Here is a 26,865-nt window from a genome sequence, read left to right on the forward strand (position 1 = left end):
TTTAATGCTTGAATGAATCACAGGTGAGGATTAAGTGGCTTAATAAAAAAAAAAGTCCTCTGATTCAGTGGTAGATACACTGAAATATATATATATATATATACATATATTGTGGAGGTAAGCATCAACGACACAGCTCTCAGTTCTCACTCCTTCTTTATTCGTCTCCAACATCAACTGCACATATCGCGCCACAAAACACAGGAACACACTTCCTCTACACTGGGTGTGAGTGGAGCCCTCTATTGGTCCACCACACATGCCCCCCCCCCCCCCCCGAACACCCAGCAGAACTAGTCCAGGACCCGGGGCTTAAGCAAACGGCCGGAGCGGCTGAACTGGGGGGGTGGGGAACTGACAGAGGGCAACCCAGCCCGGGAGCGAGGCTGGCACTGGCGGTCAGAAAAAGCTGAAGACGACTCGGACTCCGTTGATTTCGGGTCGCTCCTGGGGGAAAAAACAGAATCCATCAGCCCGGTGGCAGGTGGGCGGCCGCGGCGAGGGGCCTGGGCCGGGACCACCTGATCCTCTTGCATAACATGTGCAGGCTTAAGTCTGTCAACAGAGACAACTTCCTGCCGACCGCCAAAGTCCAAAACGAAATGTTTGTTGCCTGGTTTAAGAACCCTGTATGGCCCGTCATATGGTGGACGCAGCGGAGTCCTATGGGCATCGTGCCTGACGAAAACGAAACGAGCAGAGTCCAATGAACTCGGAACAAAGGTGTCAGGCAGGCAGTGGTGCACAGGACCAGGAACAGGAAATGAGTTTCTTGGGGGGCGAAAAGGCAACAAAGAGGTATCGAAACATGGGGGAGGGCTCTCAGGTAAGAATTCCCCGGGGACCCGGAGAGGCTGGCCGAGGACCAGTTCAGCCGGGGAAACCCCGAGGTCTTCTTTAACCGCGCTACGCAAACCCAGCAAAACCCACGGAAGACGTTCGACCCAGTCGCCACTTGTCAAGGAAGCACGGAGCGCGGCCTGAAGTGACCGGTGAAACCGTTCGCACATCCCATTAGCTTGCGGGTGGTATGCTGTGGTGCGGTGGACCTTGACTCCCAGGCCGTCAGCCATAGCAGACCAAAGCTCGGAAACAAACTGGGGGCCCCTGTCCGAGGTAATGTCAGCAGGGGGGCCGAAACGTGAAACCCACGTTGACAAAAATGCCCTGGCCACCGTCGCCGCTGTCGTGGACGCCAGGGGTACTGCCTCCGGCCACCTGGTTGTGCGGTCCACCACAGTCAAAAGGTGCGTGAAACCCTGTGACTGCGGCAAGGGACCAACCAGGTCCACATGAACGTGATCGAAACGCCTACCCGGGACACGGAAAGGCTCGAGGGGTGCCTGTGTGTGCCGGTGGATTTTCGAGCGTTGGCATGGGATACAAACCGCCGCCCATTCTTTCACCGTCTTGCGAAGGCCCGGCCAAACAAACCTGGCGCTGACCAGCTTGACCGAGGCCCGGACGCCGGGATGAGAGAGGGCATGCACCGAGTCAAAAACACGACGACGCCACGAAAGGGGAACCACCGGGCGGGGGCGGCCGGTGGAAACGTTGCAAAGAAGGCGCGGACCGCCGTCCCACACCGGGGTGTCCTCCAGCACGAGGCCCGTTTTTGTTGACTGAAGGGCAAGGACGTCCGGGTCAGCACGTTGCTCGGCGGCCATGGCAGCGTAGTCGATGCCGACATACACCGGAGAAACCAACACACGCGAGAGACAGTCAGCGACGTGATTGGACTTACCAGCCACATGCTGAATGTCTGTGGTAAACTCAGAAATGGCCGCCAACTGGCGCTGCTGGCGTGCGCTCCATGGGTCAGAGACCTTGGACATCGCAAACGTCAAAGGTTTGTGGTCAACGTACGCAGCAAAGTTGCGACCCTCGAGGAAAAAACGAAAATGCCGTGTTGCGAGGTGCAGGGCCAGCAACTCCCTGTCAAAAACACTGTACTTGCGTTCAGCATCCCGGAGCGTACGACTGAAAAAGGCGAGCGGTTGCCAGAGACCTGAAACCCGCTGTTCCAACACTCCGCCCACTGCCACGTCCGAGGCGTCGGTGGTCAACGCGATCTCCGCCGACGGAAGCGGGTGGGCCAGCAGGGCGGCGTCAGCCAGCGCAGACTTGGCTGCGGAAAACGCACGGACGCGTTCAGGCAGCCAGTCAACCGGATCTTTGGGCTGTTTTACCTTTTAAGGCAGCATAGAGTGGCTGTAGCAGGTGGGCAGCTCTGGGGAGAAAGCGGTTGTAAAAATTTATCATCCCCAAGAACTCCTGCAACGCTTTAACCGACGTGGGACGCGGGAAAGCCGAAACGGCCTGGACTCTGTCGGGCAACGGAACCACACCTTCAGCGGAAATGCGGTGCCCGAGGAAATCCAGAACAGGCAACCCAAACTGGCACTTGGAAGGGTTGATGATCAGGCCGTGCGCTTCCAAACGCTGGAAAACCTGGCGCAGATGGGACTCGTGCTGGCTCGCTGAGCAGCTGGCCACCAATATATCGTCCAGATAAACAAAAACGAACGGCAGCCCACGCAAAACGGAGTCCATCAGCCGCTGAAAGGTCTGGGCGGCACCTTTCAGGCCAAACGGCATGCGCAAAAACTCGAACAAGCCGAAGGGGGTAATGACAGCGGTTTTAGGAACGTCTTCGGGGCGCACGGGAACCTGGTGATACCCCCGCACCAAGTCAATTTTAGAAAAAATCGACGTTCCGGCGAGATTGGCAGAAAAATCCTGAATGTGGGGGATGGGGTAACGGTCATTCTCCGTGGCATTATTTAAACGGCGGAAATCTCCGCATGGCCGCCACCGACCGTCCGATTTGGGCACCATGTGAAGCGGAGAGGCCCATGCACTGTTCGAACGCTGTACAATGCCAAGGCGCTCCATGGCTGCAAACTCTTCCCGAGCGACGGACAGTTTCGCGGGGTCGAGGCGGCGCGCGCGCGCGAACACCGGGGGCCCGACCGTGGGAATATAATGCTCAACCCCATGCTTCGTTACCGTGCTAGAGAAATTAGGGACAGACAGCGATGGAAACTCTAAAAGCAAACGCTGAAAAGCATCCCCGGAGGTCACTACATTAGCCCGAATCAGGGGCTCGGCGGCCCGAGTAAAACAGGGTAGCGAAGAAAACGAGAGAGCATCGATTAAACGTCTGTTAGCGACATCGACAAGTAGTCCATGAGCACACAGGAAATCAGCACCCAAAATAGGTACAGAGCTAGCAGCAACAACAAAGTTCCACTGGAAATCCCGGCCATGAAAACAAACAGTCACCAACCTTTCCCCAAACGTTTTGATGGGAGAGCCGTTAGCTGCAATGAGCTGCGGCCCACAGTTCGCTGCTAGTCCGTCGGCAGCGGTAGGGGGAAGGAGGCTCTGCTGGGAGCCGGAGTCCACGAGAAAACGTCTCCCGGAGCGCGAGTCCTCTATGAAGAGCAGCCTTTCTGTATTGCCAGCGGTCGCGGCTGCTACGGCGCGCTGGCGGGTCCGTTTCCCTGGGCCGTGAAAGCGCAAGGCGGCAGGCAGCGACGCGCTCTGTCGCCAAAACGCTGATGGTAGAAACAGATGCTCTTTCCGCGGTGCCGGCGTGTAGCAATCCCTGCCGTCAGCAAGGGGGCGGATGCTCCGGGGGAGGCAGGTGGAGGCGTGGAAGGTGCCGCCGGCGTGTCCGTAGCCAGGGCGTGAACGTCGAAAGTGCGGCTAGCCAGGAGAATGCGATCCGCTTCTTCAGCCAGGGAGCGATAATCCTTCGCAGGCAGAAGCGGAGAGTTCGCGAGGACAGCTCTCACGGCGGCCGGTAGTTGGCGAAGGAAGAGGTGCACGAAGAGGAAACCACCGTCATCCGGCCCGAGCAACGATAGCATGTTCTCCATGAGCTCGAGCGCGGTACCGCCACCCAAGCCTGACAGGTTGAGGAGCTTTTCGGCTCGTTCGGCGTCGGAGAGGGCATAGCGCCGAAGAAGCAGCTCTTTGAGGGCGGCGTATTTCCCTTGGGCGGGTGGGTCCCGGAGGAGCGCCATCGCGCGACGGGTGGCCAGCGGGTCGAGCGAGGTCACCACATGGTGATACTTCGTGTCGTCAGCCGAGATGCCGCGAAGGGCGAACTGAGCCTCCACGTGTACGAACCATGACGGGGGGTCATGGAGCCAAAAGTCCGGCAGTTTCAGCGCCACAGCGAACGTAGCTGCAACAGGAGGCGGAGGTCCGGCGGCCGCTGATGCATCCATAGCGGAGTGTGCGTTATCTACGGCCCGTTGCATGCTCGAGTCAGGGGTCACCAATGTGGAGGTAAGCATCAACGACACAGCTCTCAGTTCTCACTCCTTCTTTATTCGTCTCCAACATCAACTGCGCATATCGCGCCACAAAACACAGGAACACACTTCCTCTACACTGGGTGTGAGTGGAGCCCTCTAGTGGTCCACCACAATATAAGTAAAATATGTGAATTCAAGATATATGAAATTATGAAGCAAAGAATAAATGAATAAATAACTCTGAATATTCCTGAAAGTAGCCACCCTTTGCTTTGTTGACAGTGCTGCAAACCCTTGGCCTTCTCTCAGTAAGCGTCGTGATGTAGTCACCTGAATTGGTTTTCCCTTCACAGGTGAGCCTGTCAGGGTTCATTTGTGGAAGTTCTTGCCTTCCTAATGCAGTTGGGAACAGAAGTCAGGTCGGTACACAGCTGACAGCCCTATTTGATAACTGTTAGAATTCATATTATGGCAAGAACCAATCAGCGAAGTAAAGAGAAACGACAGTCCATCATTACTTTAAGAATTAAAGGTCAGTTAGTCCAGAAAATTGGTAAAACTCAGAGGTTTTTTGTGTCCCCAAGTGCAGTTGCAAAAACTATCAAGCCCTACACTAAAACTGGTTCACATGAGCGCCGCCCCAGGAAATGAAGACCACGAGTCCCCTCTGCTCCTGAGGATAAATTCATTTGAATTACCAGCCTCAGAAATTACAACAGCACCTCAGATTAGAGCCCAGATAAATGCCACACAGTAGCAGACACATCTCTACATCAACTGTTCAGAGGATCCTGTGTGAATCAGGCCTTTAAGAAATGTCGACTAAGGAAAAGCAACAAGCAGAAGAAATTTCTTTGGGCCAAGAAACACAAGGAATGGACATTAGACCAGTGGAAATCTATGCTTTGGTCTGAGGTGAGGATGGTCTCTCTACATGCATGGTTCCCACCGTGAAGAGCGGAGGAGGAGGTGTGATGGTGCGGGGGTGCTTTGCTGGTTGGGGATTTATTCAAAACTGAAGGTACACTGAACCAGCATGGCTACCACAGTATCCTGCAGCAACATGCCATCATTGGTTCCGGTTTGCTTTTAATTGGACCATCATTTATTTTTCGCTGTGGACAATCACCCCAAACACACCTCCAGGCTGTTGAAGGGCTATTTGACCAAGAAGAAGAGTGATGTGAAGTGTTGCACCAGATGGCCCGGCCTCCACAGTCACCTAAGCTAAACCCGTTCAAGATGTTTTGGAATAAGATGGACCGCAGAGTGAAGGCGAAAGGACCAACAAGTGCACAGCATCTCTGGGAATTCCTTCAAAGCTGTTGGAAAACCATTTCAGGTGATGACCTCATGAAGCTCATTAAGAGAATGCCAAGAGTGTGCAAAGCAGTAATCAAAGCAAAGAGTGGCTATTTTAAAGAATCTAAAATCTAAAACATGTTTTGAGTTATTTCAGACATTTTTATTTATTACATAATTCTTCTATATGTATTCATTAACAGTTTTGATGCCTTCAGTGAGAATCTAAAATTAAGAAAAAACATTAAATCAGTATATGCGTCTACCTTTTCAACTACCAGTCAACTTTTTACTGGTAGTGTATCTGTGTGTGGGTGTGTGTGTTTGTTTCCATGAGTAGCAATACAAATCAATTTACCATTAGATATAAAGGAGTCTTAGTGGGTCCCTTGGCAGACATCTTCTCCCATATTCCTCTTCTAACATAGCGCACAGTGGTTCCAGCCAGCTCAAATTCTCCTGGAAGTTCAATTTTCCAGTCATTGTTGATGGACCTCTTACTTGAGTCTTTGAGAGCTATAAGTAAGATACAAGAAGTTACACACACACACATCTATCTATCTATCTATCTATCTATCTATCTATCTATCTATCTATCTATCTATCTATCTATCTATATATATATATATCTCTATCTATCTATCTATCTATATATATATATATATATATATATATATTAGGGGTGCAACGATACACAAAATTCACGGTTCGGTTCGGTTCGATACTTTGGTGTCATGGTTCGATATTTTTTCAATACAAAAAAAAATGTTCATGCCTTTTTAATTTGTCATTTATTAAAATTATAAATATATATTTTAACTCAAAAGTACAGTTTTTAAATTTAACCCTAACCCTTGTGCGTGTTTTTTATTGTGACAGCGAATGCACACCTGCGGACCACTTATGTGCAGCCCTGGTTATTTAGCTCGTCATATTGCAGCCACAGAAATTCTTTTGTCCATGAAACCATAAAGCTGCACTTTCTTTTTGCCTTATAGTCTGATTTGTCATAACTTCTCCGTTTTGTGGTAAGCTTTTCTTTGGCTGTCACTTCTTCACCCTGACCTGTCTTATTTGGCTCAGCAGAACTAAAATATATATCCTGCTGCTTTTACACATGCACTCACATAAGCTCAGCGATTCTCTGCGCGATCAACCTCTCACATGTTTAAGCTGCGGGAGATTTCACTTGTCATGTTTGCATAGTAAGCTAACGATTAATAAGACGATGTCAGAGGAATTGGTGCACAAATTATCATCACTCACAGATCAGTGCTGTCGCTCTCTATACAGTTCACGCGATTGCAAAGTGAAAGCAAAAAACAAGCGCAAATTCAAACGCGACTTCAATATGTCACATATTGACAGTGGCTCACCGATGCCAATGACACAATTACCCAGCTACATTTCTGAAAGAATGCAAAAGCATTGACATATATTTTTCCTTCCTACAATAGCCCGACGGGCAGGGCAGAGATAGATTTTGGTAGCCCGACTGGAAAAATCGCTAGCCCCGGGACGTCGGGCTAGCGATATTGCGAGCCCTGTATCTGATTGAGGAATCACTCATCTTTGGAAAAGAGAGTTTATTACAGAGAAATGTCTCTTTCCAAAATAAAAGCTGTACTATACGCTTCTTCTGGGCTATATTCTCAGCAGCATATTAAACATATCAGGTCCCCATAAGGACAATCCTGTGCTAACGGCTGTCTAAATGACTCGGGTAAAGTTTGTAGCATGCATGCTTGTTGTTTTTGTCTGCTTCCACTTGTCTTTGCATCTGAATGAGGGTGGGGGAGGTTCAATTTGCCATGTTGCAAGGAGAGCTTAACTTCTGTCTCGCTAGCTTGCCCTGCGCTCTTCCTTCTGATGATGCTGTCTGTGTTGAGCGCTCAGCGGATCTGCACTCGTTGCACCCCTAATATATATATATATATATATATATATATATATATTAGGGGTGCAACAATACTCGTATCGGTATTGAACCGTTCGATACAGTGCTTTCGGTTCGGTACGCATGTGTATCGAACAATACAAAATTTGTAATTTATTTTATCAACTTTCCTTCTGACGATGCTGTCTGTGTTGAGAGCTCAGTGAATCTGCGTTCGACTACTCCGCCTAGGCTGCACTGTCGAGCGCAGATCCGCTGAGCGTAGCGCAAGCTAGCAAGACAGAAGCTAAGCTTGTTGCAACATGGCAACTGCCTCAATGCTAGCCAAAATTGAACCTCCCCCACCCTCATTCAGATCTGGTGTTTGGAACTTTTTTGTTTTTCCTGTGAAGCATGACCCTGAAGGTAAGCGCGTCATGGACAAAAGTAAAACAGTGTGTCGGATGTGCCACGCAATGCTCAATTACATTGGTGGGAACTAGTGCATTAGCACAGTGAGATCGTTAACGTGTTGACGCTGTCCAGCGCCACGCACGGGGCGATCCCCGGTAACTCGCTAACGGAGATTTGCGGCGTTATGGCGTTAATGTAATTTTAATGAGATTAACGCTGACAGCACTAGTGGGAACACAACGAATATGACTGCACATTTACACCGACATCATCCTAGTGCAAAGACAAGTGGAAGCAGACAAAAACAACAAGCATGCATGCTACAAACTTTACCCGAGTCATTTAGACAGCCGTTAGCACATGATTCTCCTTATGGGGACCTGGTATGTTTAATATGCTGCTGAGAATATAGCCCAGAAGAAGCGTATAGTACAGCTTTTATTTTGGAAAGAGACATTTCTGGTATCTAATGTCTCAGCGTGTCTAAAAGTGAGCGGCATTGTTGAGAAGAACCACAAAGTCATCTGGAAAACACAAGCATCATTACCCAAAAAACTATGTGAAGGTTTGTCCTCCACTACTCTGATCCTTCTAGCTCCTGCAGGGATCACCACAGCTTCGATATAGCCTGATAGAGACACAGAAGCAGGACAGAAAAACTATCAGAAGCATAAATGGTGGGCAAAAAGGGATGGGCTGGTTATTTCTGTCTACATCGGAGTTGTCTATTTAAAGATAAATTTAGTTGTTCAAAATCCCACAAGGCTGGCCGACATGACAGACGGTTGGCAGGGCTGTGAGTACTCAGACTGTGTTTTGAACGCAATATGGATAACATCTTGGAGAAGAACAACGGGAATTGAGAGAATTGGTGACCAGTGATAGACATTAGACCAATTGTAAAAATTGGATGCAGTTGTTTGCACTAAACCCAAATCATTCATCTTCACTCATGCGGCTATCCCACTGGCGCCAGCTGAAGGCCTGCCAAGGTCTAAGCTGACTGGAACAACAAAAATCTCCATGATAACAGGATTGTTGTCAGAACTCTTTGTTCCTCCTTCAAGGCCGTCCGCGTTGATCGAAGATTGTTGACTTTTGCTTAACCGGGTGAAGGGACACTTTCTCTCAGTTGACACGGAACACACAGACACACACGCGCATGTACACTGACACAGACCTACACTCACCCCCCCAAACGCCTTCGAAGCTTATGTCATCTATGTTGTGAGATGTGATGATTCATGTGCTGAGGTGTTTTTTTTCTGTTCTCAAACTGATCTCCCTGTTGGAGCTCAGTCTAGGGCAGACCTTCCCAAAGTGTGGGGCCCGCCCCCTATGGGGGGTGCAGAGCCATTGCGCGGTATGAAAAGGGGAAAAAAACAACAACAAAAAAAACAAAACAATGCTTGGACACTGCTAGCACGGGGCGCCCACACAAACGCAAAGCAGGAGATGAAGCGTCGCTGAATATGTTTCCAAACCAACTTCATTCTAAGCCAAAGACTAGAAAATATGGTGAAGCAAATCTGCCCTTTGGCTTCACCTGCACAGGTGCTGAGGTAGGTCTCCCTGCAGGGTTGGTTTTCCCTTCGTCGGGAGCAGCGCTGGGCTCTTCAAATCAAACAGTATCCCATATTCTTGATTTTTACTTTACAAACACTTCTTGTAATGACTAACTACTCCTGACATTTTGGAGATGTTTGCTCTTTATACAGTAAAGTTACAGCTGGATACAAATAACATCGGGCTGATCCTGCCACGATTTGTTCCCCCGGTTCAAGTCACGGACAAACAGGATCCAACAGCTGTTTATGTTTTTAAACCCATTTTGCACAGAGACATTTTTTGAAAAATGTATTGATGCAATGTTGAACATTATTACAGAGGGGAAAAAAACTACATGTAAAATAATGACACCGTGACGCCTCTGCATTTGTAAATAGAGGGACAGTAACTGTGTGTTTATGTAAGCTTGTAAAACCTGAAGATGGAGACAAAATACTGTTAATCTGAATATCTGCCATTTTGCAATTCATCTCCTGTAAACAATAACGTGGCGCACAGCTGTTGCGTGACCAACTCTGTATTCCTCGTCCACACGTAAACGCAAAAAAGGAGTTTAAAATTTTTTTCGTTTTCAGTGATTCGAAACGCCGTTTACGTGGACGAAACAGCTGCGTTTTCAAAAATACCCGTGTAGGTGTAGACGCAGCGTAAAAGGGTTAGTAGTTTATTTTATTACTACCTGTAATTTATTGCTGATTACTTGTATTTGCTTAATTGTTTACTAAATGTTTGAGGTGTGAAATAAACCGCAATGGAGCAAAATATGGGCGCGTGTGGTTGGAGGATGTGTTTGTGCGCGTGCTTGCGGGGGGGCTTAGTTTCTTGGAAAACTAAGGGGGTGTCAGGGCTCCTTCTTTCGTCCACGACCTCATCCTGACAGGGGGGACCCAGCAAAAAAAGTTTGGGAACCACTGGTCTAGGGGGAGTTCTTTCTTCTTCTCGTCTTTCCTCATGTTGTGCATTTTCCATTGTTATACCTCTCTGACCTGTATTCCCCATGTGATTTTTGTGTAATGTATGTATGGTCGGAAGGGTAAGATGGCGCTGGCACAGCTGGCAGCCTTAACCCAACTTCCCTCGGGATGAATAAAGTATTATCAATCTATCAATCAATTATTCAATTCAACTTTACTTATACAGCACCAAATCACAACAACAGTCACCTCAAGGCGCTTTATATTGTAATGTAGACCCTACAATAAATATTATGTGACTGAAATACTGTAACTGCAATAGGTTTGTGCATGATGCAGTGTATGCCTCTGCATTTAAAAAAGTGCATAAAGCACTTTGGTGAGAAGCAGTATGGCTTAATACTGAAAAAGGGAACGACACATGGGATTCTGAGTGTTGATGGAGAAGTATAGATGAACTGGGAAGAAGCCACACAGTGTTTTTGTGTATCAAGAGAAAGCATATGATCGAGTGCCAAGAGAATAGAATAGAATAGAATAGAATTCAACTTTATTGTCATTGCACATGCACAGGTACAGGGCAACGAAATGCAGTTTGCATCCATCCAGAAGTGCTTTAGTGATATAGATATATTACAATATATATTAGCAATAATATAGATATGTGAGTATATTACAGAAATGGGTCTATTATGGTATGTTATAATGTACACGGTATGAAGTATGTTGTGAATATTCTATAACTATAAGTATGTACAGGCTGTAGTGAGTACAAGCTATGTACAGGATATAAACAGGATATAAATATGAAAAACTATACAGAATATGAAATAAATAACTTTACAGAATCTGGGATATACAGCTATACAGAAATGGGAACTATGCAAGTTGTAAACAGTTGTAGGATTACAACTTGCATAGTTGCATAGAACTGTGGTGCTGTATGAGGAAGTCAAGAGTGGCAGAGAAGACAAGTCAGACTCGTGCTGGAATAAGCCAATTGGATCGCCTCAACAATCCAGTGGGAAATGCGTTCTTTTCTAACGGGCTTGCCAAGATGTGGTTTAGCCCAGGAAACAAACAGCTGATCCGACCTCCTGGAAGCCTTCGTTCTCTCTATATAGGTACATAAAGCCCTAACTGGACAGAGAGCATGTAGGCGCTCCTGTTCAGGGGAGGAGAAAGGAGGAGGGCAAAAAGCTTCCAGCTCCAATGGGGTGCATTGGAGATAAGGATTTTTGGGCACAAAGGCCGGATTTGGCCTGAGTGTGCCTCTAGAGTTATCCCGCGTGAATCGGGTGCACTCTTTGTGTACTGACAGCGCATGAATATCACTGACACGCTTCGCAGATGCGAGAGCCAGGAGCAATGCAGTCTTCAAAGACAGGATTTTTATTTCCACCTGGTTTAGTGGTTCAAATGGTGGCTGTGAAACTGCCCCCAGCACCAGGGATAAATCCCACGTGGGAACGAGAGGTTTAGACACCGGGTGGAGCCATCGTGCCCCTTTCATGAAACGGCAGACTAGCGGATGATGGCTCACTGGGCCATCCATGAAGCCCACATGGCAGGCTGAAATGGCTGCTAGATATACTTTAATCGTGGAAAAGGCCTTTCCTTTATCTAACAGTTCTTGGAGAAAGGAGAGAATTGTTGTCACGGAGCACTGAAAGGAGAGAGTGTGAGACTTTCCACACCATTCCTCAAATACCCTCCACTTGTTCTCATACAATGATCTTGTGGAGGGGGCTCTAGCACTCTGAATAATAATAATAATGATAATAATAATAATAATGGATTGGATTTATATAGCGCTTTTCAAGGCACCCAAAGCGCTTTACAATGCCACTATTCATTCACTCTCACATTCACACACTGGTGGAGGCAGCTACAGTTGTAGCCACAGCTGCCCTGGGGCAGACTGACAGAAGCGAGGCTGCCATATCGCGCCATCGGCCCCTCTGGCCAACACCAGTAGGCAAGTAGGGTAAAGTGTCTTGCCCAAGGACACAACGACCAGGACAGAGAGCCCGGGGATCGAACCGGCGACCTTCCGGTTACAGATACGCTTCCCAACCCCCTGAGCCATGGTCGCCCCTTAGTGGCTATAACAACCTCTCACGGGCCAAGCCCACAGGGCAAGGCGCTCGGGGTGAGGGTGAAAAATCTCGCCCCTGGCTTGGGAGACTAGGTCTTGTCGGAGAGGGAGAGGCCAAGGTTCGCTCCACAAGAGGAGCATAATCTCCGCTAACCAATGGGACCTCGTCCACCTTGCGGCGATCAATATCCTTGTTAGCCCTCTCTCTCTCTCTCACTCTGGTTAGAGTGGGAGAAATTAAGGCCAGTGTCCAGCCTCCTGGACATTAAGTCTGCTCCCAAGTTCAGAGCTCCTGGAATGTGAGCAGCTCTCAGTGACAACAGATTGATGCTGCTCCACATGATCAGTCTGCGAGCCAGCATGTGCAAAGGACGGGACCGTAACCCGCCCTGTCTGTTGGTGTTGTCTGTTCTGATCAGAACATGGTGGTTTCTCAACAGGGGAAGGAAGTGTCTCAGTGCTAGAAATGCTGCTAGCAATTCTAGCCAGTTTATGTGAGCACCCCTCTGTCGTGAGTCCCAGCTGCCACTCACTGCTCTGCCCTCGTGAGTGGCACCCCAGCCCGTGAGACTCGCATCCGTGGTCACCACCTTCCTGGTGGTGACAGCCCCCAGTGACACCCCCTGAGTGAGAAATGTGGAATTTCTCCAACAGTGGAATGCTGCAGTGCAGTCTGCTGTCACTCTGATATGGTGGTGGGTATGGCGCTTTTGATTGAGTCTCAGTGATGCAAGCCATCGCTGAAATTCCCTCATATGCAGTCTGCCTAGTGGAAGTCAGTGAAGACGCCATTAATCCCAGCATCTGCAGGCATCTTCTGAATGGGAGATATCTTCCCTCCTGAAAAATGCCGGCATGTGATAGCATTTTTTTACTCTGTCCACAGAGAGACACGCTCGGTATGAGGTGGAGTTTAGAGCTATTCCTATGAAAGAGATGGCCTGAGCTGGCTGCAGGACACTCTTTTGGTAGTTTATGGTGAAACCCAGAGCCATCAGATGATCCACTGTCAACCTGGTGTGCTGTCTGACTCTGATATCAGCAGCCAATTGTCTATGTATGTTGCTATGCAGATGCCCCGCCTCTTCAGTGGGGCTATGGCTGCCTCTGTGCATTTCACAAATACCCGAGGGCTCAGTGAGAGACCCAACGGCAGGACCTGGTACTCGTACATTCTGCCCTGAAACGCAAAGCACAGGAATTTTCTGTCAGGCGGTTAAATAGGGACGTGAAAATATGCGTCCTTCAGGTCTCTTGATGTAAACCAATCGCCTGGGCGCACTACATGCAGCAGAGTGGTGGTCGTCAACATCCTGAATTTGTATGACCTCAGATACTGATTCAGAGCCCGTAGGTCCAGTATCGGACACAGTCCCCCTCCCTTCTTTGGCACGAGAAAATACTTTGAGTAAAAGCCGCATTGGCTGTGCTCCTGGGGTATTTCTCGTACTACTCCCTTTGATAACAAAGCAGTTATTTCTTCTTGCAGGATCCTGGCTGATTCGCCTTTTGCAAGAGAGAAAATCACTCTGTGAAATCTGGGAGGGGTGGTTGCGAATTGTAAACGATAGTCTCGCTCTAATGTCCTCACAACCCATTCTGGCGCAGCGAGAGCTCGCCATCTCTCTATTCTTGCTGACAGCGGCCCCAAAGACAGGCACTCCACAGTAGACGGGGCTCTGGCTCCCTCTTGTGGCGGAAACTGGTCCTGCGGGCCAGATCCGACTGCGCGGGCGGCCCACGCTTGACCAGTGCTCATGGGGCCGGACACCACTGAGGGAATCGACCCCGGTGGTGTCTGGGTGCGTGGGGGCATTATGTTTTTCAACATACTCTGTGTTTTTCACACATTTTTCCCGTGCCCTTGGCAACATGCCTGGATGCAACGGGTGAATTTTTAATAAACAGTGTGTTTTTGTGAGACTGTGACATGCTTGATTCAGCTGAACAGTGTCTCGTCATCTCTTTGTTGAAATGCGCTCTGTGGGATCCAACTCGAGTCCCAGGCGCTGAAAGGTGGAGGCAGAACAAATTTCTCCGAACGGGCTCCGGAACTGAGCCCTGGAGTGAACTTGGAGCCCAGGCTGGTCCGGCTCCGATCTCCCCGTGGGGGATGTTAGGCAGTCCGCTTCTTCTTGCAGTCCGACTTCTTGGCTGGTGGTGGGGCACCCTGAGTGGCAGCAGGCGGGACATGTTGTGGTAGATGCTGCCTTTTTTAGTGCTAAAGTCCATGATCCATAAGTTCCTTCGCGTAAATGGGATCGCTGGCTAGACCCTCTGTTATTTCCAGCGCAGGAGGTGCCCCAGGGCTCCACAGGATTTTCTCCCTTTGAGTTACTGTTTGGCAGGAAGCCGCGGGGGGTGTTGGACCTGATTAAAGAAAACTGGGAGGAAAGTCAGAGGCTGGCTGAAAAGGAGAATCAGCACGACCTGGACCTGCAAGCAAAGCTGCTCACTTTGGGGAGGTTGTCACAAGAAAATTTGCTCCAGGCCCAGGAACATCAGCAGCGCTTGTACAACAGAGGGGCTAGGTTCAGGCAATTTTTACCAGGAGATAAAGGGTTGTATTCCTCCCTTCTAAAACTTCAAAGTTACTCACCAAGTGGGGAGGACCTTTCATGGTCACACGGCGAATGTGGGACGTAGACTATGAGGTGGTATGGTCAGACAGAGGTGGAACCACACAGATATTTCATGTTAACCTCCTTAAAGCATGGAGAGAGGCTGAAACCACTTCTCTGGTTAGCCTGGTTAAGGAAAGAGAACAGTTGTGGTCAGTGGTGCTGAATTCCTCTATTCCTGCCTCCCTCCATTGAGATGACCATCTCACACAGGCCCAGAGAGCGGATGTTGCTGCATTGCAACAGCGGCTTGCAGAGCGGTTTGTTCTTCTCCAAGCACAACAGACAGACTGTGAAAAAGGAATTGGCACAAATGCTAAAGCTGGCAGTAATAGAAGAGTTGCACAGCGCTTGCTGTAGCCCCATAGTTCTTGTAGTGAAGAAGTATGGGTCTATATGGTTCTGTGCTGCAAGGTGAACTTGGTCTCATGGTTTGATGCTTATCCCATGCCCTAGATGGATGAGCTCCTTGACCGGTTAGGCACTACTTACTTTTTACGACGCTGGATTTAACCAAGGGCTACTGGCAGATTCCTTTGTCTATGGAAAAAACGGCCACCCAATACGGTTTGTACGATTTTGTCACACTTCCGTTTGGCTGGTTTGGAGCCCCTGCCACTTTCCAGTGCCTCATGGACCGGGTGCTGCATCTGCATATGCTGCCGCCTACCTGGAGGATGTTATCATCCATGACAACACCAGAGTGGAGCATGTGTAGCAGGTGGCCGCAATCCTGGAGTCCCTGAGGCAGGAGGCACTCACGGCCAACCTAAAGAAGTGTGCAGTTGGACTGAGGGAGTTACAATATTTAGGGTACCACTTGGGAAGCGGGCAGGTACGTTCACAGATGGATAAAACAGCAGCCATTGCATCTTGCTCGTGTCCTAAGACAAAAAAGGAGGTGAGGCGGTTTTTGGGGCTGGCCGGTTACTACCGCCAGTTCGTGCCCATTTTGCAGAGGTGACCAGCCCCCTTGACAGACCTCAGCCGAAAGGGTGCCCTAGATCTGGTCCGGTGTAGGAAGCAGTGCAAGGCTCCATTTGTGCAGTGGAAGAAAGCTTAACGTCAGAGGGCTGGGGGCTATTTTGTCACAGGAGGTAACAGCTGGAAACTGTCAGAGTGGGATGCCGGGTACAGGACCATGGAAAAGGAGTGCTTGGCCATCCGGTGGGTGGTCGACTGCCTATGTTATTACCTCCTGAGGTATTACCTCCTGTACACACCGGCTCACTCCTTGGCGGCCGCTTATCGGGGCCTGGAGCCTGGGGCTCGCTCGGGCCACTTCGGAGGTGGGGTGCCCCCGGCCTCTCGGCCTGGGGCTCGGTCACTCAGGCGCAGCTGGCTCCCGGCGGAGCTCACGGGCGCGTCACTGCAACCCCCCTGGCTTCTGCTCCACGGCTGCTGAGTGAGCCCTCATCTGGGACTCTCCTCAGCTCTTTCCGGGACAGTGGCGTGGCTGCCCCTCTGTGGGTCTTCCTTGGTCTCTTGTGTTCTGGGGGCCTCTGGATGTCTGGAGTTTTGATCTCCTCCACACCTGCTTCATGCCCTGGAGGACGGGGCTGTGGCCCCCCCCACACCCTCTAGCAGATCATTACATGAAGGAACCTTTTAAAAACAAGCGCGTCCATGCTCACAGGTGTACACACGGGTGATCACACCCACAAACTACACCCTTTTTGGCTCCTACCTCAAAGCACACTGTGTTCTGTTGATCTTATGTGCTGCACAATAATGTTTAACATTTAGTATTTACTGTCATATTCCCATATATCATTGTGATGTTGTTTATTCTATTACTCTTGTTCTCTTCTGCTTGCTTTCTTTTTTCTTTCTCAGCAGGTGATCCAGGTGATTGATATATGCATTTTTTTTTTCTCTGCCCGTTCTGTTGGTTTTTGTCTTTTGCCCTTCTCCCCCGTCCCTCTTCTCAGCTGTTTCTCTTTCCCTCTTTCTTTCTCCCCTTCTTTCCCCCAGTCAAGTCTGTCCCGTATTCAGTAAGTGAAAATAAAATAAACAATAAAAGGTGAATCAAATGGACCATTACGGCAAGGCTGGGATGGTCAGTTTGGTAAAGTAAATCCGTTGGGCATCTTTCTTTGCCTTTAGACAACAATTCTGATGCAAAAGAGCCAAACGGGACAGGCCAAAAAAAAAAAAAAAGGAAGGCTGGTTTTCGCAGCCGGTGAGCATCATCTAATCATGCATTCTGTATTTCAGAAGCAGCTGGACTGGAGAGGAGAGAGAGCTGCTGGAGCAGAGAGCCAGCTGCAGTGCTGCTGAGCATTGTGCACTGCAAAGTGCTGAAGCGCAGAGACCGCAGGTCATTTGGGTTACAGTTAGGTTTAGGATAAGGGCTAGGGTTAGGCATTCACTTTTGATGGTTAGGTTTAGGGTAAGCGGCTAAGGAAATCATTATGTCAATTAGATGTCCTCACTAAAATATAAAAAACAAGTGTATGTGTGTGGTTGTGTAGGTGTGTACGCAGATGCTTGAGGGGAGTGTTTAAATGTGTGGGGGTAAAAACACCAGGGGTGGGTTTTGATTATCGATTTATGGATATTGATCTCGATGTCCTGGACTGGAGATCCAGGACAGTAGATATAAAAATATAGATATGTACTGATAAGTGATCAGAATTATAATATTTCTGACTGTCTGAGGCAAAATTTACCTGATTCAAATCGAATCGTGGATCGAATCAATTCAGGACCTTGTGAATCGGAATTGAATCGATTCTAGAAATCAGTGATGATACCCAGCCCTAGTAAACACATGCGCATGCTTAGAATTTTACATCTAATAATCTCTCAACTATTAAAGTAACTGGTGAGCAGTAAATAAAAACCAGGGACAATTTTACTAACTAAAGAAAGGCACATTGGTCCATTAATGTAACCAAATAAACAATACATATTGAATACCAAAATGACTAAACTGACTAAAATTAACTTGCATCTCATTGTGTTGGAAAAGAAGCAAATGCAAAGACAGAAACATCCATCATGTCACGTTTATAAATGGGTGTGACTTTAAGTTGAAGGCCAATATAATATACCATTGTAAAATTTTAATAAAACAGAAAACATTAGAATATGTTGGTTTCACCTGAAATATTTACTTAGGATCGCTTTTGGAAGAATCAATTTAAACAACCCATCAAACCACATCAAACCAGGAGTCAATGGCAAAGACTGGGTACTTGTTAAAAAAAAGAACTACAAAAAAACATCTGAGCAGCATACTAGCTAGACATGAAAAAATATATACCCACCCATTCCCCTAGTGTGGTTGAAGTCCCCTGTCACTATTTTACAGGACCGTCCATCTCCATTACAAACACCGCAGCGGTCCTCTTTAGCAGATGAGCCAATGATGCTGTCACAGCCGATTTTCTGTCCATAACAAAACAAAACCCAACTGTAAAATGGAGGAAGTACATTACAATTTACATCTTTGTATGCATATGTAAAATTATATCCTTAGGTCAACACACAGCAGTCGCCAAAAGGATTGTATATTACCTTGAGCATGGAATGAGTTTACCACAATATTAACAGATGAAATAAATGATATAATTAACCATAATTTAACAGTAAATAATTGAGGTCTTTTTATTGTTTTTATTGTTAGGACTGAAAAAGAACAGGAATTTCTTAGGTAAACAGAAACTGCAGCCCATTAAAAAAAAGATCAATATTAATTAGTCTATTTCTTTGCCTCTCTCCTAGCATGCCATTACTCACATGCCAGGATTTAAAAAAAACAAGCCTCCCACTATGGCGTTATTTTTGTGCCACTATTCTGAGCGCACGTAAAAACTATTTGCAGGTGCAAGTGTTGCATTTTGAGGAGAAATTTATTTTGAGAGAAGAAAAGCTAAATTTGAGTGAACAAACTTCATTGCTGCCTGCAAAAAATGTATTTCAGTGTTTGCTATTATCCACACAGACACAGCAGCCCCTCTCGCTCAGTTTTTGCATTTGCGCTCGCTCGCAACGTGTTGCTCACGCTCTCAACATTTCTGCCCGTGGACGTTCAACTCTTTCTCTACACCGTTATGTTTGTGCCACAAAACCAGCCAATCACAGACTTGGATGCAAAAAAATCTGATTGGTTGTTTTGGTCTCCAATCAGCTCGAAATGACGAAATGCAGCATCCCAGAATGCATTTCGTCCAACACTCAAACGAGGCAGTGGCGGAGGGACGCACAATGGCGGAGTTTGAAATATTACTCTTTCTGGATCACAAAATAAACTTTTAAAATATTTTCAGTCGAGAATGGTGCTGCGTAAACTTCAAATATCTGCTCGATTCATCAAGACATATTTGCAAAAGTGCTCTAACGTTTTCGGAGATGCCTGTTACCCACCAGACATCTCCGAAAGTGGTCAAGGCGCGGCTCCCGGCACATCGTTTTCACATATTTCACACATATTTTCACGGACCGGCCTTAACGTTTCGTGAATAAATACAACAAAATAAAATGATACGACCAAAACAAAAACTGTGGTATTTTGAAAATATAATAATCAACGCAAATTCACGGCGTAATTGTGTAACTTTATTAGAAGTGTCCTCCTGAAATGCGCCAACAACATTGAGAGTAACATCCTCCTCTCTGCCCCTTTGGTCGATATGGTAACGCCTAAATATTTATTTCAAAATAAGACACACAACTACAAAACAAATGTAAAGTACGTGAAAATTAGAGATGGACCGATCCGATATTACGTATCGGTGCGATACTGACCTAAATTACTGGATTGGATATCGGAGCGAAATAAAAAACGTTATCCGATCCGAAGTATCACAAAATCACCTCACAAAAGGCGCTACTTGGCCTAACCCAGCTCAGCGCATCAGAGCAGTATGTGATAGAGCTGCTGTTGTCTGCAAGAAATGTCAGTGGTCTGGTGGAGCATTTGGAGCCTTGCTACCTGCTTCCAAACCGCAGCATTTCATCTCAGAGAAAACTATCCCAGAGAAGTAAAACAAGTGTGTAAGTGCATCTCTGAATGTTTGCATAGTATTTCAATGTTTACCTTAACAACTGATATATGGAGCCACAACTGGACTGGCCATCGGAGTTTCATATTGAGGCGAAAAGGAAGCGATTTTTCCCGTACATCAGCTAGAATGAAAAAAGGCACAAAGCTGGAGTTATTCTGTCTTTGCTGCACAGCTGCCTCTTCTTCTCTCATTCTCTCCCCTCCCTCCTTGTTGCTACTTCAATTAAGAAACTGATCAATGATCAGCTGATTGGCTTTTCTGTCGCAAGTCCCGTCTTACTTATTTGTTTATCGCCCACTTCACGCCAGAAAGAGGAGACCAGCGGATAAACAGCAGCAGCACGTTTGATCAGCTGTTGTTAGAATTTATTTAATATTAATTTCTAGTATCAGCTGATGTTTGCTGGAGCCACAGCTGTAAAGCTGCTGGTCATGATGTTGGTTTGGATATGTGGTGAGAGGGAAACATGAAGATGAAACCAGGAGATGTCCTTACTGAACCATCAGAGCTGAACAGGTGATGGAGAAACAGGTTTACCTTTTAGGTGACATGAATGAGTTGAAGTTATGAACTGTTTCTGAGAGACAAATAACACCAGGATCCTTTTTTTATGTAGCTGACAGCTGGTAACTGTGCAGGGGCGGGTCTAGCAAAGTGTTGCCAGGGGCCCAGGTAGGGCATTAACAGGGAAAGGGGGGCACAAGGAAATAATTTTCTTTGTTATTTCATTAAAAATGACTAACTTTTAATAAATAATAATTCTCTTAATCTTAACCAAAATGGTCATCTGATTACATGTATAGAAGTCCATTACTGTATATAGTAACTGTTAAGTCTAATATACACTAAGCTATAATACTTGTACCATCTGTGCAGTCTGCAGTTCTGTTGAAGAAAGATGTTGAGTCCATTTAAATATTGTAGAAAAATAATTGATTTCTGTGTATTTGTTTTACACATGCATTAAATTAAAGTTGATTATGTTGATTAAGCATTGTGAGGTAGAGGGTGGGGGGGTGGTTCCCTAATATTGCTGATGGGAAGTGGTAATCCTATTAGTTAGGCTGTTTAATATTTCTGCTAAGTGCTCTTTAAGAGACCAGAGTAGGGAGGATGGTGACAGGTAAGACTTAAAACGGTCCAGTTATGAAGCTGAACTTTAATCTCAGCCAAACCGATTTACTCATGAACAAATCAAACACTGAAATAAACCAAACATTAACATTTAGCAGTTATCTAAGTGACTTATATATCGTGTTTAACCCAAGTAGCGAAAGACCGCAGGGGGTTTGAAAATGATGTGCTGGGAGTCTGCGCCTTGACCACCCAAATAGCCAGGGCTGGACTGGGACAAAAAATCGTCCGACTACACCACCAGGTGTTACAGGAAAAACCATAAAGCCTTTGAACTAAAACAAACGCTGTTGTGACAGTGATGTACACTGTCTTGTTGGTATGTATGTAGGATTTGTATACAGTGGATCACCTTCATGTTTCCAAACCAATATCATGACCAGCAGCTTTACAGCTGTGGCTCCAGCAAACATCAGCTGATACTAGAAAGTGATATTAAATAAATTCTAACAGCTGATCAAGCTTAAACGTGCTGCTGTTGTTTAGCGCGACATCTGCTGGTTTCCTCTTTTTGGCGCAAAGTGGGCGATAAATAAACAAGAGAGAAAAGCCGATCAGCTGATAGGAGAGGGAGAGAATGGGAGAAAAGGCAGCTGTGCAGCAAAGACAGAATAACTCCAGCTTTGTGTCTTTTTTTTCCCATTCTAGCTGAAGTACGGGACGGATCACGTTCCTTTTCACCTCAATACGGATGTGTTGTAATTTCTCCAGCCCACAGTTGATCATGACCAATTGGCTAATCCACCACCTTTCATTCTTTATACCGTTACAAAAACAAACAAACAGAAATGAAAAATCACCATCGGCCCACCGGTATGCCCAATGGCCAGTCCAGCTATGCGCTCAGCTGGTGTAGTATGTCACAGTGACATCCCAAAGCTTTTTTTTTTGCTCGGGAATTACTGAATCTATCTAGAGCTGGGAGGTCCCCAGAAGACAGAAGTCACGAATGGAAAGAAGTCAAACTGTATGTGGTCTATTTCATCACATATGTGCAATATTGGATACATATGTACCTGACATCTTCCATTAACACACAGGTCCACCTCATACGGTCCACAGGGAGTCCCATCCATTACTCTGTCAGCCATCAGAACTGGGATGTCTCGGCCCACTGGGCTGCAGAACAACATGCATGGCTTATCTGCTCATAAACACACACAAAATCCAGTTGTAAGATGTATGCATGTATGACAGTCAAGTCTGATTTTGAGCCGGTGTTAATTCAAAATAATAGAAATATTAATGGCATGGTGAACTGGGTTCACAAACAATGACTTCTAAAAGTATTCAGTGACAGAGTCGTGTCAGCTTTGAATGTATTGCTGCCTGACAGGCTGAAGATCACAGGCATCCAGTACTGATTTCTGTTGATTACATTATGTACTATAGATGATGAATTACTCACAGAAATCTTTCTAGAATTTGTAGCTGCAGTTTTTAAACTGATTGGTGAAACTCAGCCTGGTACCATCCAACCTAATTAGTTTCAATTGTTCTTTGTACGGTTTCTTTTTAGTACCACTTCATTTTCCAGCCATTTGTTTTCCCGATAAGTGTTGCTGCCATCAAATTAAAAGTAAGCTAATATTTTTCATGAAATAGTAAAATGTCTCACATATTTCCTGTGTTCTCTTGGGAATAAATTACATGTTTGCTCAGTTTTATTGGCATTTTACACAGCCTCCTTTTTTCTTTTGTGGAATTGGGGATGTACATTTCTACATTCAGTATAATTAAAAAAATACGGGCAGCTGCCAGTTCTATCCCTTAGCTGTCCAGTAGATACACTTATGGTATCAATTTAAAATTCCCTTCGCTTTGTTCTCAAGTTATCACATTCACAAGATTTTCAGCTAAGGGGTAAAAACTGTATTCAGTGTTATTCTGGAAAAACGAGTAATGTAGTTATTCAGAAAAAACATGACTGGAGGACTTTACCTAACAGTTCTGTGCATACAGTGTGAGCTTTTACTTTTTACACTCCAACTGGAGTGATTTAAGTGGTTTTTCTTACCTGTTCTGTACCTCTGGGATCCAATCACCCAGGGGTCTAGAGCAGGGGTCCCCGAGGGCCGGTGTCCTGCAGGTTTTAGATCTCATCCTGGGTCTACACACCTGAATCAAATGATTAGCTCATTACCAGGCCTCTGGAGAACTTCAGGACATGTTGAGGAGGTCATTTAGCCATTTGAATCAGCTGTGATGGATCAAGGACACATCTAAAACCTGCAGGACACCGGCCCTCAAGGCCTGGAGTTGGGGACCCCTGCTCCAGAGGATGCTCTCACATTTAACTTATTTAATATATTTGTGCTGGCATCCAAATCAGTTGAGTTGATTGGTTTGCCCCAATTCAAAACTACAATATTTTTAAACGAATGCCTCGTACACAGCAGTGTACCCATCCCAGACTCAGTACTGGCTTGTTAATGGCTAAAACTGTGGGAGCAGATATTGGGATAAACAAAGCATAATCCAATATGATCCATTAACCTAACCACTCATGTTACTGACATTATGGATTAAGAGTTACATATGATATATGTCACGGTGCTCTGTGACCCACAGTTCTCTTTATGGTCTTGTGCTTATGTTATAGTTTCAGTCTTTAGGTTTCTGTCTCGGTGTTTTGCTGGGTCTCACTTGTTTCGTGGTCTCCGTGCTCCACGCTCTCCTCTGTCAGTCTCCATGTCACAGTGTCAAGTCCACGTCTTTGTCAATGTGTCATGATTCCTGTTTGATTTTGACACTTCCTGTGTTCAGTGTTTTCACTTTTGCTTCCTTGTCTTATTATATGTAATTAGTCCCAGCTGTTTTTCCCTCATTATCCTCTGTGTATTTATATAGCGCCAAATGACAACAACAATCACCTAAAGGACAACCTTTATAGTACTCTGACTGTTTGTCAGCCTGGCTACAGAGCTGAAGAGAAACATTCTTATTTTCTTCAATCAGTGATGAATAGTAAGATGTTCTGGCTTTGCGGAGGGCTTTCTTATAAAGCAGCAAACTATTTCTCCAGGCTAAATGATGATCCTCTAAATTTGTGACACGCCATTTCCTCTCCAGCTTACGAGTCATCTGCTTTAGGCTACGTGCTTGAGAATTATACCTCGGAGTCAGGTACTTCTGATTAGAGACCTTAGTTTTCACAGGAGCCACAGTATCCAGAGTCGTACGTAGTGAGGAGGTGAAATTATTAACAAGATAATCGACCTCTGTTGGAGCAGCGTTCAGATAGCTGCTCTGCTCTGTGTTGGTACAGGGCATTGAAGATGATAACAGTGGGTGGATTATATTCTTAAACTTAGTTACAGCGCTTTCAGAAAGATCTGCTGTGATGAAGCCTACTCCTCCTGATGAATGTTATCAGGAAATGATCAGACAGGAGAGGGTTTTCGGGAAACACTGTTAAGTGTGTGATTAAATTGGTGGGTGGGTTCTTTTACATTTTGAGAGAAACCAAATGAGTCTATTAACGAATGCCGTGCTGAGGCTGTCATTTTTAGCATTATTTCAGCGAGAACTAAATCAGATAAAAAGTCTGAGAAATCAGACAGAAACTCTGTGTAAGGCCCAGGTGGACGATAGATGACCACAAATAAGATTGGTTTTTGAGTTTTCCAGCTGTGGTGGACGAGGCCAAGCATTAGCCGCAGGGGTCCAGAGAGGCGTCAGCCACGTCTGGACCCCAGAGTTCTTGAATCCATTCAGCCTGTTCAGTCGTCTGTCTACGCTTGAAGCTCAGCCGGGCAGTCTTAGCCTCCTGTCTCCACTGAGAGCTCAGGCAAGCCAACCCAGCCTCCTCTGTTGTCTGCTGGGGAATTGGGCGAGCTTATCCAGCCAGCTACTTACTCGGCATTGCTGTCCGAGCCTGAGAAGTGTCCTGAGTGGACTGTGTGCACTACGCAGCTCCAACCAGCTCTGTCTCTGCCAGAGGCCTCCACACCGTCTGGTTCTGATTCAGCTCCGCTCGCACCACACATGACAATATATGATTTGAAAAGCATTGCCATAGTTTTGAAATCTGATGCCCAGACATGCTTCCAGACAAATTTATAAACTGCCGATGTGCTTCAGAGTTTTACAAACACACTATTGAAAGGCACTGATTGTAATGATTGTAACTGTGCAGTACGACGTTCTATGGAACTCACCATCATTAACAATAGCAGTCAGCATGCCGCCCTTCTTGTTGGCTTGTTGGTTATAGGATAGACACTGCAAATCTCTGAAGCTGGGTGACCCCTTGGGACAGGGAGGGGCTTCACAGGCCTTGTGTTCCACACTGGCCTGTGGGCAGTGTCGCCCACCTGGACCAGGTCTGTGCCCACACACACGCACACAAACACATACAGTGTGAACACTTAGTTTAGAAAACAAGAAGACTGGAGCGTTAGTATTAAAGTAACACATGTAAGCATTACATACATTTCATAATGCCTGTAAGGACCTTTTTAGTACTAAAAGCAGTATTTATTTAAACCTTATTCAGTAGATTAATACCTGCAAAGTGCCTTAAACCTCATACTTCTTTTTAATAGCCAGCAAGGGGACACCTCTTCTGATTGCAAAAAGACCCTTGCTATGTGACCACACTTTATATTAGCTTGTGGTCTTAATCAGCAGCTGCAGTGTTTCTGTTTCACAGTCAGCATATGTAATATATAAATGAATACATTTTTCAGAAATTGGACATTTCGGTGCTATAAATCCTTTGTAGACTGATCTCATGAAATATTCTAATCATCTGGCATACTTACCTTTGAATTGTTGTGGGATAAAAGCCACCATCAAAATTAAAATGAAACAAAAAAATCTCGAGATATGTTAAAGTTTACCTTTGAGATTCATTCACAAAAGAAAAGTTTTTGCAATATTTTAATTTTTCAGTTATATTAACTTCAAATACTTGTGATGTTAATGAGACCAAATTTGAAATCATAACAAAATGCCCCCTCTTTGCTTTCTGGTCTCAGGTAGGCGAACGTGTAACATTAGTAAGCAAATACACAGACAAACTGGTGACGTACGGAGGGTTGTCACATTTCCTCTGTCTGAACTGGACTCCAGTACCACAGGTCCTGCTGCACAAGCTCCACTGGCTCCATGGACTCCAGTCACCATCCACATGCTGAGGGATGGGAGTCTTACTGACACATTCGCCTGCCCTGCACCACTGACAAAAACATATTGAGATGTTTTCACAAATACTTTATTCGTAATTTTTTCAAGCTAACACGCAATATAAGCTACTGGCCTGAACGACCGGTAGCTCTGAGGATTGGTGAATGGATGCAGATTGTTTTTGAGCAAAACAGTCCTACCTTGTCTGCCCCACACTCCGTTCCGTCCAGGGGAGGATCCAGTTTAGTCTTGCAGGATGTCTCTCCCTCTATTAAGCACCACAGCCCAGCACACATGAGGTGCTGAGACATAAAGATGATAACATGAATTCCCACATAAATGCGGGTGTTAACATAATATGTTCAATGTTTCGATTAATTTACCACCAAACTCTTTCAAAACATATTGTTTCTTTTCTCTTGTCTTTTTAGTCAGTAAAGTAAACACAAAACTTCTTGTTAACATCCCACAATAAAAACAAAGCATATGAGCATCTACTGCCGATGACAAGATAATAAATATATTAG

The 26,865-nt window shown here is 46.1% G+C and overlaps 1 protein-coding gene across 1 annotated transcript in view; it reads right to left on the bottom strand.

Moving 5' to 3' along the window:
* The window catches only part of adamts17 (ADAM metallopeptidase with thrombospondin type 1 motif, 17), a 91,708-nt gene that overhangs the window by 11,635 nt on the left and 53,208 nt on the right, over positions 1-26,865 (bottom strand). The window contains exons 11-17 of the mRNA XM_026183405.2: positions 26,539-26,640; positions 26,245-26,390; positions 25,369-25,535; positions 22,225-22,352; positions 18,335-18,455; positions 8,408-8,488; positions 5,929-6,086 (exon numbers count right to left, since the gene is read on the bottom strand). Of these exons, the coding sequence (XP_026039190.1) occupies positions 5,929-6,086; positions 8,408-8,488; positions 18,335-18,455; positions 22,225-22,352; positions 25,369-25,535; positions 26,245-26,390; positions 26,539-26,640 (903 nt within the window). The remainder of the gene's footprint in view (positions 1-5,928; positions 6,087-8,407; positions 8,489-18,334; positions 18,456-22,224; positions 22,353-25,368; positions 25,536-26,244; positions 26,391-26,538; positions 26,641-26,865) is intronic.

The sequence above is a fragment of the Astatotilapia calliptera genome, chromosome 1, assembly GCF_964374335.1.
Source record: "Astatotilapia calliptera chromosome 1, fAstCal68.1, whole genome shotgun sequence".
Taxonomy (NCBI): domain Eukaryota; kingdom Metazoa; phylum Chordata; class Actinopteri; order Cichliformes; family Cichlidae; genus Astatotilapia; species Astatotilapia calliptera.